Source organism: Mesoplodon densirostris, chromosome 5, assembly GCF_025265405.1.
Source record: "Mesoplodon densirostris isolate mMesDen1 chromosome 5, mMesDen1 primary haplotype, whole genome shotgun sequence".
Taxonomy (NCBI): domain Eukaryota; kingdom Metazoa; phylum Chordata; class Mammalia; order Artiodactyla; family Ziphiidae; genus Mesoplodon; species Mesoplodon densirostris.
In genome coordinates, this window is record NC_082665.1 from 56,377,348 (window position 1) to 56,392,320 (window position 14,973).

Here is a 14,973-nt window from a genome sequence, read left to right on the forward strand (position 1 = left end):
TGAAAAGGTCTTTCAAAAACACAGAGCTTTCTCACTGTACAGGGTAAGACTGCAAGCTTTCTATTGGTCTCTAAAATGTCCTTTTTTAAAAAAGAATTCTTCTCCGTGTGGAAATGTCTCTGGAAGATTCAGATCTGGGCTACAGGCAGACCCATACAAAAAAGACAATCTATATTTTATGACTGTTTTTAACATTGGATTCTATAACATGAGATAATTTAAGTCATTAGTTCATTTCAAGAGTGATTTGCTGATTTGGTTACAACAAAAAATATGACAAAAAGAATCCTACATAACCATGTAGAAGTTAATCTGATGATTGATTTGATATTTGTCATTTGAAAGGCAGTTAAGATGCAGTGTGTAGTTTGTGATACTATCGTTCTTCCAAAGACTGGGTTGGTGGTTTTTGGATTAGGATGGGAAGAATCAGAAAGAAAAATTGGTAAAACACCCATCTCAAAGCAAGCAGGCTCTTAGCTGCAGGGAAAATTCAGAAAGGAGGCTTGTTCTTTTATAACATCTGTTTCTTCAATAAATATTCATTCAACAAATAAGCATTTGTTTAAACAACAGAGATACAAAGATGAAAAGATGAGATCCTTCCCTCGAGGATTTAATAATCTGTTATCTATTGTAATAAATCTCCATCTAGGCAAAATTTGAATATACAATGCAGATTGTATCTATTAAAAAGAGGCTGGCATATTAATTCACAAGTTTATGTATGTACTTCACAGTTTGTCTATTTCTCTGATTATGTAGTTTGGGAGCCAAAGTCACCTTTATAGGAGAGCATGGAGGCTTCAGAAAAAAACAAATGAACTATCTCCAGCCATTAAGAAATAAACATTAAAAACAGCAGGTGGAAACAGGACTATCTTTCTTAGGTAGGGCTAGAATTGTGGATGCTTCCTCAGTCCTTAGATGGTTCAAGGATGGGTAGAAGGGAGGCAAGCTTCCCTCATAATGGGTTCCCTGCTGCACTGTCCCCCTGCTCCTACTCAGCATTGGTTTAGGTGGGAAGCTATGCTGGAGGGGAAAGAAATTTGCTTCTCTGGTCTTATCTTCCTGCTTCCCCAAATCCCTGCCTTCCTACATTAGTAAGTCAGGAACATGACCACTTTAAGGACAGCAAAGCATCTATATCTAATAGAAAGTTAAATATACACTTCCTGGTATTTACCCCTGGGTTACTTTATTTGTCCTTTAAACGTAATTCTACACAATTCTTGTCTTTTGATCTGTGTTAAGAGGATAATGCAGTAAGAATATCATCGGTTTGAGATACAAACAGTTCTGGATGTTAATCACTCTTGCAATTACCAGGTTTGTAATTTTGGGAAAATGAGCATTGCTGAAGTGGAATTTTATCATCTGAAAAGTATGGATTATAATATAATACTGTACTTACAAGGGTAGCTGACTGATTTAAAAACAAAAAAAAAAAGGCTGAATGCTTTATTAGGTGAAAATTAAGGTCTAAGAAAATTTCCACCCATTTGAATTATATTTACCCCTTAATTTAGGAAAGCAGTTCAGATTTACACTAAGCTTATTGTACCTCCTCAGCGTTCAGAGTCTCTCTCAAGGACTTAGAACAAATCCCCAGCAACTTTTGCATGGTCTTCTCCTGGGTGGCACTGAAAGGTGCTTTATCACGAAACATATCTCATCACAGCTATTCTTCTACCTTAAGATGATTTCTTGGATTTCTAGTTTGGCAGGCTGAGAACCACCCCACTTCACTTCCCCTCTTTGCTAAATATACTGAGCTGGTGCCCTGGAATAGACCTTTAGTCTCAGCTGTCCTCTCCACCTGTTCTCAGGGGTGAGTATCCTGATGACAATAGAACTCCTGGGTAGCCTTCCCTGGTGCCTCAGACTTCCAGGTAGATATTCAGATGAGGGCCTCACCGTGACCACTGCCACACTTGGAACCAAAGTATCTCCATGTTTTCAAGCCTTCTGTTTGTTTTAATGTACAAGTAACCATAATCCAAGCTCCAACCCTGTGCGAATGCAAGAAGTCCAGTCCCTAACCTAAGTATTTTGGGGAATCCCCCAGAATGTGCTTATAGGTTCCAAAAACCTTATTCTTGGTTGCCTCTTGGGCACCCCTAGCTCTGTGTCACTGCTCTAGTTTTCTTTCCCCATCTTGTTTAGAATTCTTCATGCTGGCAGATCTTTCCAGTCTCCTTTCCCCCAAACTTTGAGAAAAGACTCTTCTTTTCAAGGGCTCCAAAGCACTGGCAATATAAGCTCCTGTGTTTAACTGACTTTACAAAAAAGTAGACATCATTAGAAGGACATATGAACACTGATCAAGATGATAAAAATTTAATGTTAGATATCATTGCCTGAGAGTCCATTAACTTCCCCCCTCATAGGAAATACTACTGGTTCTTAGCTAACCCTAGCCAGACTAACCCTAGTTATACAAAAATTGCTGGGGTTTACACTTTTCTCCTGGACCAAGGGTCTATCTTTGATATCCACTCACCCCAAATTCAAGAAACCTACACCCATGGCACAATCCCTGCCAGAGAGAGTAAAAATTTAATGAGCATATACTCAGGAACACATTGTTGCAACAACTTTCCCTTTTCTCTCCTCCTTCATTATTGCTTTTTCTTTCCTTATTGTCTCATTCCCATCAGTATATAAACAGACAGTACTGTCTGACATCTTTTTTTAAAAAAAAAAAGTTCCCTTGATATTAGATTGCCTATTACCTATAGTTACCTCTCCATTGCTCTGAACCCTTTATAGCAAAACTTGGAAGTGCCATCTACATTCTGTCCATATGTGCTGACTTCTCTTCCTCTTCTCTTCTTTCTTGAACCTACTCTATTCGATCTTCTGTCCTCAATAATCCACTGACTCGGCTTTTGTCAAGATCACCAATGAAATCTACATGGCAAATCTTAGTCTCATTATATGTGGTCCATCTGTAGCATTTGACACATTGACACTCTACTTCTTGAGACACTTGTTTCTCCAGACTCTGGGCCACCCCCTTTTTGATTTTTCTCAATTAGTAGCAGCTTCTTCTCCTTTGCTGGTTCCTGAACCTTCGACAACAGAGTGCCCAGGGCTCAGTCTAGTGAGCCTCTTCTCTATCTACACTCATTCCATTAGTAATTTCATCCTCTCTCATGGCTTTCAGTAACCTTTAAACACAGGTGAAGCCCAAACATATATCTGCCTATTCAAAGAAATGTCTACTAAGCAAGTCAGGTTAACACTTAGCAAAAACAACTTCTGATAGACCCTAAGCTTACTCTTTTTTATCAATCTTACAACTTCCCAGCCCTTTAAAATAGTTTTATTTAGTTTTACAGAAATCTTTCATTTTTATTTGGATATTGGAACCCTACATTTATGTCATAGATTTTGGGAGCTGAAAAGAACAATGGGGATTAAACAATTTAATATCCTTGTTCATAAATAAGGAAATTGAAATTCAGAGAATGTATGTCCAAAATCACCCACGCAGAAGTAATGATTTTTTAAAAATTGAATTTACTTATTTAATCTACTTAGATAATAAAGTATTTGAGGCATTTTCTTTAAAGGACTTTACAATAAAATAATAATAAAATATAAATACAAACTTTAAAAATAGAGACTAGAGAAAATTTATATGAAAGTAGAAAATTTGAACCCTAGTAAAAGATGCAATTAATATTATTTTAAATCTTGGAATGTCAGTAGATGTGCTGATTAGTTAGAAGATCATTTCAGACATGTTGAGAACAATGGAGAATATGATCTGGCTCAAAACTCAGAGGTGCACTAGCCTCTGGGCATATTTATTAATATATTTTAAATAGTAATCAATCTTCAACATAATCTTCAACATAAAACACTGCCAAACGTTTGTGCTTGAAGTTTATTAGATATTTGCAATAGGCTGGAGCTATTTGGCATTGCCAAGTAAAGACATACATTTTAATTTGTTGGTTAGGCAACTGCTTCTTTATAATAGTTTATTTGCGATGATTAATCATTTGAGACCTGCCTGTAGACACAAGGCACTGCATTATAAATCACGTCTTATTTTCATTCATAGAGAATGAAATGATGTTCATTTTTGGGACATGATTTATCATTTGCAGGTTGTATCTGCTATCTGTGTGGGCTAGGAAAAATGGATGGATTGTCTTATTAAAAATTCTTCACCTTTTGCTATTATATTCTCTGTACAGCCAGAGAAAAACCATGAGCAGGGACTATTCCATATCCCAATATTAAGCTGTAGTGAATTACCAATGGATAGAAAGGTTATGGATGAGTTTCTTTGTTATCAGATAAGCTAAATACATGCCAGCATCTGGATTTTCAAATCATTTCATACAGGTATCATTTGATCTGGTTTTTTTTTAATGATACCTACTTACTATTTACATACACTGTCTTCTTTCAGAAGCATGGGAGTAATATAGGTGCTTGCCTTGAGATAAGAGTTCTTTTCTCTTTGATGCAATTCCCTCCAGCTCTCAGTGATATGTAATCTCAAAGTTAAAACATTTGCTGCTGTTTAATGAAATGCCACTCTCACTGCCTGAAATGTTCTTCTGTCCCCAACCTGCTGTTGTGAAAGCTGGTCACCAGGGCCATTGTCACTGTTTGGTGACAATGGTAGGTTGTCTACTGTAATCCTAATAGGATTATTCAGATGAGGCTATAAGGAAAGCTAATCAAACATCAAGAGCAAATAGTATTCAGAGCTTTAGGACCAGACTTGCATTACAATCCTAGCACTGACAGTTACTGTCTATGTGTCTTTTGACAGTTTACCTCTCTAGCTTGCAAATTCCTTATGTGCACAATGGGGCTTTTAAAAAATGCATCTCAGGGCTTCCCTGGTGGCGCAATGGTTAAGAGTCCGTCTGCCGATGCAGGGGACACGGGTTCGTGCCCCGGTCCTGTAGGATCCCGCATGCCGCAGAGCGGCTGGGCCCGTGAGCCATGGCCGCTGAGCCTGCGCGTCCGGAGCCTGCACTCCGCAACAGGAGAGGCCACAACAGTGAGAGGCCCACGTACCACAAAAAAAAAAAAAAAAAAAAAAAAAAATGCATCTCATAGGGTTGTCCTGAGGGTTGAATGAGTATTGGCATAAAGAAAAGCTTTCACAATTGTTATTTATTGCTGATATTACACATAAGGTTAGGGAAAATACTTTCATCTATCTGAATTTCAGACTTATCTGTAAAGTGGAAAATAATAATATTTCTGCAGAATTTCCCTTGGTTTTTGATATAATGCATGTAAAACAGCACAGTATTTGGATGTAATAGGTGATCAATCATTGTATTGCATCTGCCAAGCTGAGTCTACGATATTCTCTGGCCTCTTATTTTTTAATCATCACTGTCAATTAATATTTATTTAGTAAACAGAGTGTTAGGGGTATGTTCAGAGTGATATTCTTGGCAAATAAACAGGAAGTACAATGTATAGATTAGAGCACAGATAATCTAGGTTCTAATCCCAGCTCTGCCATTTACTAGTCTTGTGACCTTCAGCAAATTATATAACCAGTCTGTGCCTCAGATTCCTTATCCATAAAGTGGGAATGCTGTAGTGCCTATCTGGTCGAATTGTTGTGAGAATTAAATGAATGAATATATATAATGCACTTCAAGTAGTATCTGACACACAACAAGTGATAAATAAGTATTTGCTATTTTTGTTCCCCAAAAGAGGGTCCAAAACACATCTTTTCAAATTCATACACACATACGCATACACACTTGCATTTACTCACTTACTTGCCTATCTACCTTGGCTGGTCAAGGCTGAATAAAAGCATGCAATAATTTACCCAACATTGATTTTAGCTGAGAGATTAGTTTTGAACTATGTGTAAAGTAGATTCTAACAAGGCAAATTATTTCCTTATTATAGGGAAAATGAGTATGACCTTGAAGACACACCAATTTATGGTAACTTAGATAATGTGGTCCCAGGTAAGTTTTATTTTTCCAGAAATTAAATTTATTTATAAATCAATTACCCCACTTAATTCCACAAAGAATTTGAGGTAGCTTATTTTTTGTCACAGTCTCATTTAAATGTTCCAATGGTAACCATAAATTCAGTATTTTTAGCATATCATTTAGCATATATTTCCAAAGCTGCATATCATAAATCATATTGCAACATTCAGTGTAAATCAACATCCTGTTTTTCTATATTCTCTTTATTTTACTCTAGTAGTAATGAGAATACCGGAAGACTCTATTACCATGAATTTTGACACACACAGAATTCTATGAAATAAAGCTATTTCTAGAACAGTAAATGACCCAGGAAAACAGTGCTTTATGCTCTGTATATAAAAGCAAATCTACAATGAATAATTTGGAACAAAGAACACGTTCTCTGGTTTCCCTTGTTTTAACTGGTTCTTTTAAAGTAGAGAACCTAGGTTTACACTGATGACAAGCAGGGAAAGAGAAGCGCCAAACCATCACTGAGTGGGTTATACATTTTTTTTTGTTCTTTTGTAACAAGTACTCTTCAATTCCCAGCATCCCTTATTACTTGAAATATCCCAATCACCCCAAAAATAAAATGCCCCTAAATGCCTCAAAACAAACAGCTGTGATCTAATTCCAGCGCTCTGATGAGAGCTGTTGAGAGTAACACTAGCATTTAACGCTATCCTTGCCCTGTAAGAAGTTCACTTAATTCATGATAGGAGACTTGGGGGTTAATTCCTGTTGATCTCTGAGTCTTGAACACAGAGATTTCCAGTAATGGGCTAAATTCATCTGAATCTCTATATATCAAAACAGTATGGAATCTCCTAAAGTTACACACATGAGAATTTTATAGGAGTCAAGAATTTATTTAATTTTTGTCTTTCCCCCCATTGTAAAGTGTCCTCTAAGCTCTGCACTCTGAGGAATCAGAAACTATTTTTCAGGAATAGACTATTAAAAATAATTTTCCTTCCCATTTCCCCTTGCAGAATTTTGGTGCCTACCTGTAATATCTGAGGACTTAATTTCTTATGTATTCTGGTGGCTCAAAGCCCACTATATCTGCAGTCTCCATGTCTAATGAGCATAGATGTCACTCCTACAACTTCTGATTTAGTAGTTCCATGATAGAGCTCAGGAACCTGCTATTTAACAAGCCTTCCAGGTGATTCTAATGCATGTTTTCCATGATCCATGCTTTGAGAAACATCACCCTATGGGCCAGTTCTCTGCATTGCTTTTCAGAAAGGGTTGAATGATTTTGAAGTACCTTGTATTATAGTAAACATATATTTTTATCTATGGGGTCAAACTGGTGCAATCCACATCTCTGCCAGGTTACTAGCTGTCCTACAAGTCATTAACTCTCCTTCTTCTCCCTTTTAAATAGGAGTATCTGGGGAAAGAAAGGTACGGATGATTCAGTAAGCATCCCCACAGGATGAAATAAGTGCAGGTCTGCTGGCTGGTGGACATGGTACAAAACCCCTCAAGTACTCAGTACCATCATTATACACCCCAGACCCTCAAAACAGCCTGGCTGAACTGTCCTGTCACTGATTTATGGGACGACAAACATAATCTAAACCCTCTTTTTCAAAAATGGTATGTAAGGTTAAGAAGGCCTCTTAGTAAAATGTCTTCTTATGGAAAAAATTACCAAATCGTAATCATCAATATATGTGCTCTGTGCTTTATGCCATCTGCACCATCACGCTTAAAGAGAACACAGACAATCCTTTAACTGAAAGGATCTCAATAACATCTAAATGGTAGTTTAAGTTGAGACTGTCATGTCCTACAATGGTATAAAAAATTAATATGATCTAGTCCTTATCCCAAGTGACCTTCTTTGGTCTAACTGTTAATTAATGCTGTAGGGCAACAGACTTCACAGTCTGATCTGCAGAGCAGTTTGTGCTTCCTTACTTCTTTGTTTCTTCACAAAAAAAGCCTAGTCAAATGATCCCTGAAGGTTTCACAGTTATAGCTAAATATTGTTTGGGTCATGTATTTTTATTCATGCCAGCATTTTTTATTTTTCCATTATAAATCTCTTTTCCACTCCCAAGAACCAGTGGATGAAAACTACTATGAACAAATGAAAGCCCGGCCAGAGAGATCTGTGAACAAACTGCAAGAAGACGCCCCACCTTCACAGGTAAGTCTTGTTTTCCATATCAAGGGCCAAGTTCAGCCTAGGTCATAGCACAGCTGCATGTTTCAAGAGCATAAAAGCAGCATGTTCTGATAAACATCAGAAGCAGCCTTTTAGAAATTTTGCATTCTGAATCGGTGTCAAATTCTGGAGCCTGAGCTCTAATGAAAAGCTCAAAGGCAAATAAATAGTACTCAGGGCTACACTTAAAGAGTCAAAATTACGTACAACTACAAAGGCAGTAGATTTCAAGGGAAAAGTGGATTCTCTTCCTAAAGAATTAGTTAAGCTTTTCCTTTCAGAGTGAAAAAAATTACATGTATCATAGAAATAAATATAAAAGTTGACACATGCAGAATTCTCAGAAGACCTAGATGTTGGGAATTTATGGCGGATGGGGAGAAAGAGACCTTTAGTGAAAAGATAAATTAACTAACTACAAAAGACCATATTTCTGTTTTATTTTAAAAATGAGTGTAAATTTAATACAAGTCCTATGGCTATGGTCTTATGACAAGAGATTTACACGTGGCTTGTGTGGAGATAGGCAGGACTAAAGCCTAAGTAGAAACAGAAAAACCCAAGAAGAAATGGGTAGTTTATCTTTTTACTACCACAATCAGTTCAGCATCCTCAGACATAGCACTGCCATTCATGATTCTTAGCATACGTGAGGCTGAAATATTATAAATTTCATTTATAATGGTTCTTTCTTCTCCCGAATCTTGTCCCTTTTATTATGTGCTCTTGTGCTATTCCCTAGAAACAGTCATAGGGTCAGCATTTCCTGTGCAGTTTTTACATGTCAGGCTTGTATTATGTGCTTTATAGGCATATCTTTTTAGATTCCTGTAAGGGAGACAGCATGATTATTCCCATTTGACAGAGCCTTGCAAAAGATGAAAAACTTAACCTAGAGACTCAGAAACTAAGTGGGGAGACAGAATCCAAACTTAGTCCTGCCTAATAGAAAACACTCTCCTCCCAAAGATGGGTCAGAACTTGGAAACTTCCCATTAAGATAGAATTTCTATTTTCTTTATATGAATCTCCTAAAAAATTAAATTCTTGACATTTTAATTAAGAAACCAAGATGTGGTGAGGTTTAAGTAAAATGTAAGGTCGTCCTCTCATGGGCAAATCTGTCATGTGATGTTCAATTAATTGTAAATGTATTTCTTAGATAAAAGATATGAAAAACTGCATGTTATAATATGATCTGCAAAATTCATGGTAATATTCATGATAATAAAGAGAAAACCTCTCAAGAGGTTAAAATGTAACTACACCACCTGAAATGCAGAGATTCACAGCACCTTAGTTATGAAAGAACTGAGAATTCTGAGTAGAAGTTGCTGTTTAAAACATATAAATTAAACAGGCTAGTTTTATTTGTGCTGCGTCTGGTTTTTTACTCAACTGGAAATTGTGCAAAGCCTTAAAATATCTCTCAAAGTCTGCTATTTTATAAATTATATATTTAAAGACACTTCTAAGGAGATTAGTCTTTATTCTATTTCACCCTTCTGACAAATTTAATTTCAAAAATTCTTTCTTTCTTTTTTTTTTTGCGGTATGCGGGCCTCTCACTGTTGTGGCCTCTCTCGTTGGGGAGCACAGGCTCCGGACACGTAGGCTCAGCGGCCATGGCTCACGGGCCCAGCCGCTCTGCGGCATGTGGGATCTTCCCGGACCAGGGCACGAACCCATGTCCTCTGCATTGGCAGGCGGACTCCCAACCACTGTGCCACCAGGGAAACCCAATTTCAAAAATTAGAAGTAATCTCTTTGGTTTTTTAAATTAATTTTTATTGGAGTATAGTTGATTTACAATGTTGTGTTAGTTTCAGGTGTTCAGCAAAGTAAATCAGTTATACATATACATATATCCACTCTTTTTCAGATTCTATTCCCAGATAGGTCATTACAGAGTATTGCGTAGAGTTCCCTGTGCTATACAGTAGGTTATTAGTTACCTATTTTACATATAGTAGTGTGTATATGTCAATCCCAATCTCCCAGTTTATCCCACCCAGAAGTCATCTCTTCATATTTGCTCAATTCCATTTTATTAGAATGACCATTATCATCAAAAACACTACCCAGCTAGCTACTATGATACATAGTTACTTTGGTCAATTACAAAAGCATAAAGAATCTATAATAGGGCTTCCCTGGTGGCGAGTGGTTGAGAGTCCGCCTGCCGATGCAGGGGACACGGGCTCGTGCCCCGGTCCGGGAAGATCCCACATGCTGCGGAGCGGCTGGGCCTGTGAGCCATGGCCGCTGAGCCTGCGCGTCCGGAGCCTGTGCTCCGCAACGAGAGGCCACAACAGTGAGAGGCCCGCATACCGCAAAAAAAAAAAAAAGAATCTATAATATAATGCAATAAAGCCTGATGGATAAAGTGTTCCTTGGAAAAGGGAATAAGCTTCTTGCCCTTTGAAAATGATGTGTACAGTTCAGAAGTTGTAATTTCAGTATCTAAGTCTACTATTAACTAGGAAGAGATGATCAGGAAACCTAACGATAAAATGAGTTCTTGAGAGTTCCCATGTCTTAAAAAAATTTGAAGGATGCAAGTGTGAACTTGTTTCTCTTCTCTTATCCTCGTGTTAAAACCTCTCACCTATCCCTCCTTTCCCTCCTATGTCAGAAGCAACCTCTCCTCTTTCCAAAGCCAATACTCCTACTTGTGCTCTTGAGTATTTCTCCTATTTCCTTCAAGATCTTGCACATTCAATTATTTAATTTGTCTCCATTTCTTTCTTTAAATGAATTACTATTGACCTACCAATATACACAAATCTCTGCAATATTTAAAAACAAATAAAACAACAAAGCTCTACTTCAACCTGTTTTTCTCTCTAATTCCTAAACTGGTTTTTACTTTCCTCCATGGTTTCCATTTTTTTTCATAGATACAAATTCTTTTTTCCCTGTCTATATTTTCCATCCATTTATTCAAGTAAAACAACACTCTGGAAGTCACAAATGAGTATTACATGTACACATTGTGGTCCTTTCTCAGGACTCTTGTTCTTTGAACTCTGCAGGACTTGATAAAGTGGACCAGTTGTTGACCAGACATACATTACTTGTTTTCAGTTATAAGTGCAAAAACCCAATTCAAACCACTTCAGCATAAAAGGTAAATCACTGGCTCATGTAACTGGGAGATGAAAGGGTGTCTTTTGTTTTTGAAATGATTGAATATGAGAGCTCTCTCCATTTCTTCTCCCTGCTTCTCTGTTACTGACTTCATTCTCTTCTATTACCAACAGACTCTTCCATTGAGGCTGGGAAAGCCAATGGAGACTCAGATTTTCTTCCTCCCAAATCCAGAAAAAGATATCTTTTCTCTTTCTGCATCTGTACCTCAATCCCAAAGATGCCATGTAATTGGCTCTACTGAAGTCACATGTCCACCCTTGGGCCAACTTCTGTTGGCAGGAGCATAGGTAGTGTAATTGGTTCCAGCCTGGGTTGCATGCTTAACCCTGTGCTAAGCTTGGAGTACAGCATGGTGATTGATAGGCTCTCCAGGACCAGATAGAAGAGGGAAATTTCCTAAAGGAAAATGGAGAATTTATCAAAGAAAGAGAATAGAACAAAGTGCTGGACAGTCAAAAACGATATCCACCCCTTTGTATTACCGAGTGCCTTTTGGTTATTTTTCTAACTTCACTGACATCTTCTCTATCTATCTAGTCAAAGGCAAAGCGGGTCTGAAAAGCATGAGGTGTATTCAGGAAGCAGTGAAATGTCCAGTTTGCTTGAAATAGAGTTTATGTAGGGGAGTACTGGGAATCAAAATAGAAAGTGTGGAAGTATAAGCATAGAAAACCTTGATTGCCATGCTATAAAATTCAGATTCTAGGCTAAAATTTTTGAGACAGAATGGTAAAATATTGAAGTTATGCCTCAGGAAGATAACTTGAAGACAGTATATGGGCTAACTGGCAGAGTGTAGAGACTCAAGCAAAGAAACAAGTTACCTATCTTCTATACAATTTTCCAGAAATGATTATTTTACAAATAAAAAGTCAGACAAACATACAAGAGAGGTTGTAAATAGAGCCATCCCCCTGCCTGGTAGAGAAGATTTAAGACATTTAACTTTTAGGGCTTCCCTGGTGGTGCAATGGTTGAGAGTCCGCCTGCTGATGCAGGGGACACGGGTTTGTGCCCCGGTCCGGGAAGATCCCCACATGCCGCGGAGCGGCTGGGCCCGTGAGCCGTGGCTGCTGAGCCTGCGCGTCCGGAGCCTGTGCTCCGCAGCGGGAGAGGCCACAACAGTGAGAGGCCCGCGTACCCCTCCCCCCCAAAAAAGACATTTAACTTTTAGCATGAAAACAAGTGCCTACAGGGAGAAGCTTATCCATGCATAGGGGTTTTGTTAATCCAAATGTTGCTTTTTTACCCTAGACTCCACAAATTGATATATCTTTGGCTTACTCTGAATGGTAAATCCTTAATACAGAATATTTTGGTTTATTCAATAGCTATCCTAAAGGTTTAGCCTACAACTCTGATAATTTAGCCTACAGCTCTGATAACCTTGAAAAACCAGGTTTGAACTGCACAGGGCTGCTTAAACACTGATTGTTTTCACCAGATGCATATTACAGTGCTACACGGTGAGGGGTTAGTTGAATTTGTGGATGCGGAACTGCAGAAATGGAGGGCTGACTGTAAAATTATATGTGAATTTTTACCTGCTCAAGGGGTTGGCATCCCTAACCCCCATGTTGTTCAAGGGTCAACTGTATATTATCTCTATTTGCTAATAATGTTGTAAGATAGGTACTCTCATTTTATAGCAAGAGGCTCAAAATAGTTAAAACAAACAAACAACAAAAAATTGCCCAAGGTCCCATGACCAGTATATTACAGAGCTGGAATTCAATCCTAAACTTTCAAACACCACTTTCAAGGTCTTGTCTTCAGGCCTATTGCTTTCCCCAAGTTTCTCTAGTCTCCTGCCCTTCTTATTCTAGTACTGATGCAGCCCTAGGCCAGAGAGGACTACCAGGCTTTCTTGGATGCAAATGAGTATCTCCAAGACCAACCTAAAGGAGCTCAAACAGGATCTGGGGACAGGTAGGCAAGAAGGAAGTTAAAAAAAAAAAAAGGGAAAAAAAGGAAAAAATGGGAAAATGGGAAAGGCAATTCTTGCCAAATGCCAGTCATATAAGTGGACAGTTAAACTTATACTTTTTTTATAATGTAGCAAATACATATAGTTCTTTTTCTTTTTACATGATTTTAATATTTATTTATTGCTGCATTGGGTCTTTGTTGCTGTACGTGGGCTTTCTCCAGTTGCGGCGAGTGGGAGCTACTCTTTGTTGCAGTGCACGGGCTTCTCACTGCAGTGGCTTCTCTTGTTGCAGAGCACAGGCTCTAGGCATGTGGGCTTCAGTAGTTGTGGCACATGGGCTCAGTAGCTGTGGCGTGCGTACTCTAGAGCACAGGCTCAGTAGTTGTGGCACACGGGCTTAGTTGCTCTGTGGCATGTGAGATCTTTCTGGACCAGGAATCGAACCCGTGTCCCCTGAATTGGCAGGAGGATTCTTAACCACTGTGCCACCAGGGAAGTCCCTAACATTATACTTCTGAGTCTCAAAAATGTAGAAAAATTTGGGAGTTTTGCGGGTACCATCAAATGAGCAAGTATTAAACATACGTAAAGCAGATTTTTGATTGGTTAAATTCCTTCCTGCCATGCTTTGTTCCCAGTTTAACAAATCAGTATTATTACTTGATAGGTGAAACATAGGGCAGGCACTCCCTGAGGTGAAGGCAGGGGGAGAGGCAGGTAAAAATCCATCTAAAAGATTATGTATATTTTGAGTATAAAAAGAAATAAAACTATACACACAAAAAGTTCACTTAAGCATTTCCCACCCCAAAGTCTTATCATCCTAATTGACAAATTTGGCAAATAAGGTAGCTGAAGCCCAGAAAACAAGCTGTGTGTTTTTTATAGGCCTTAGAAATACCCAGAGGTCATCAAACTTAAAGAATGGCTAACAATGAAGAATTAACATACCTTTCTTTCTAGGAAACTGAAGCAAAGATGTTCTATGCCTCACTAGATCACAGCTGTGAGGGGAAGCGCAGAAAGCCCAAGAAACAGAAAACTTATTTGTCAGACAAGGATGAAGATGGGCAGGTACATGCAATGGATATCAACCTTTCTAAGACCACTTTGGTGGACAGTTTCCCACCAGAAAGCCAGGCAATAGAGGAAAACATTCATGATGATCCCATCAGGCTGTTTGGATTGATCCGTGCACAGAAAGAAACTGTAAACTAGCTGGACTATGATCTAGTTCAGTGATCCAGCTCTTACTGGAAGTGGCTGTTAAAGAAATGAAAACCCCAAATGACACAACATGATTTGTCAGGGTGATGAGCTGATCGTCCGTTGGTGCGATGGTGGCTTACCTTTTATACAGAGCTTATGTTATACACAGCAAATGGAATACCATACAAATTAGTTATTTGAATTCACTTAAAAAATACTGATGTAGTCAAATGTAAATGAAATCAAGTTTGCAAACTGATCCTGATAACAAAATCATAACTTCAAAACAATTATTAATACTCAGCGAAATAAACCAAAAAAAAAGTTTTAAGCATAAATATGTTCTGCATCATGTTGAAAGAAAAATAAAAGTCAAAGTTTTTTTTTTTTAAAGTTCTCATTTCTCATCAATGTGAAACACCCCATAATTGGAAGAAATTTCTGACTGAAAGGCATGGGAGACATTAAAACTTATTTCTAAGAGAAGAGGGATAATCTTCTTAAGAAAT

The 14,973-nt window shown here is 38.1% G+C and overlaps 1 protein-coding gene across 1 annotated transcript in view; it reads left to right on the plus strand.

The window, feature by feature from the left end:
• The window catches only part of LOC132490450 (T-cell receptor-associated transmembrane adapter 1), a 68,818-nt gene extending 54,345 nt beyond the window's left edge, over nt 1-14,473 (plus strand). The window contains exons 7-9 of the mRNA XM_060098805.1: nt 5,914-5,975; nt 8,066-8,154; nt 14,219-14,473. Of these exons, the coding sequence (XP_059954788.1) occupies nt 5,914-5,975; nt 8,066-8,154; nt 14,219-14,473 (406 nt within the window). The remainder of the gene's footprint in view (nt 1-5,913; nt 5,976-8,065; nt 8,155-14,218) is intronic.
• The last annotated feature ends 500 nt before the right edge of the window (nt 14,474-14,973 follow it).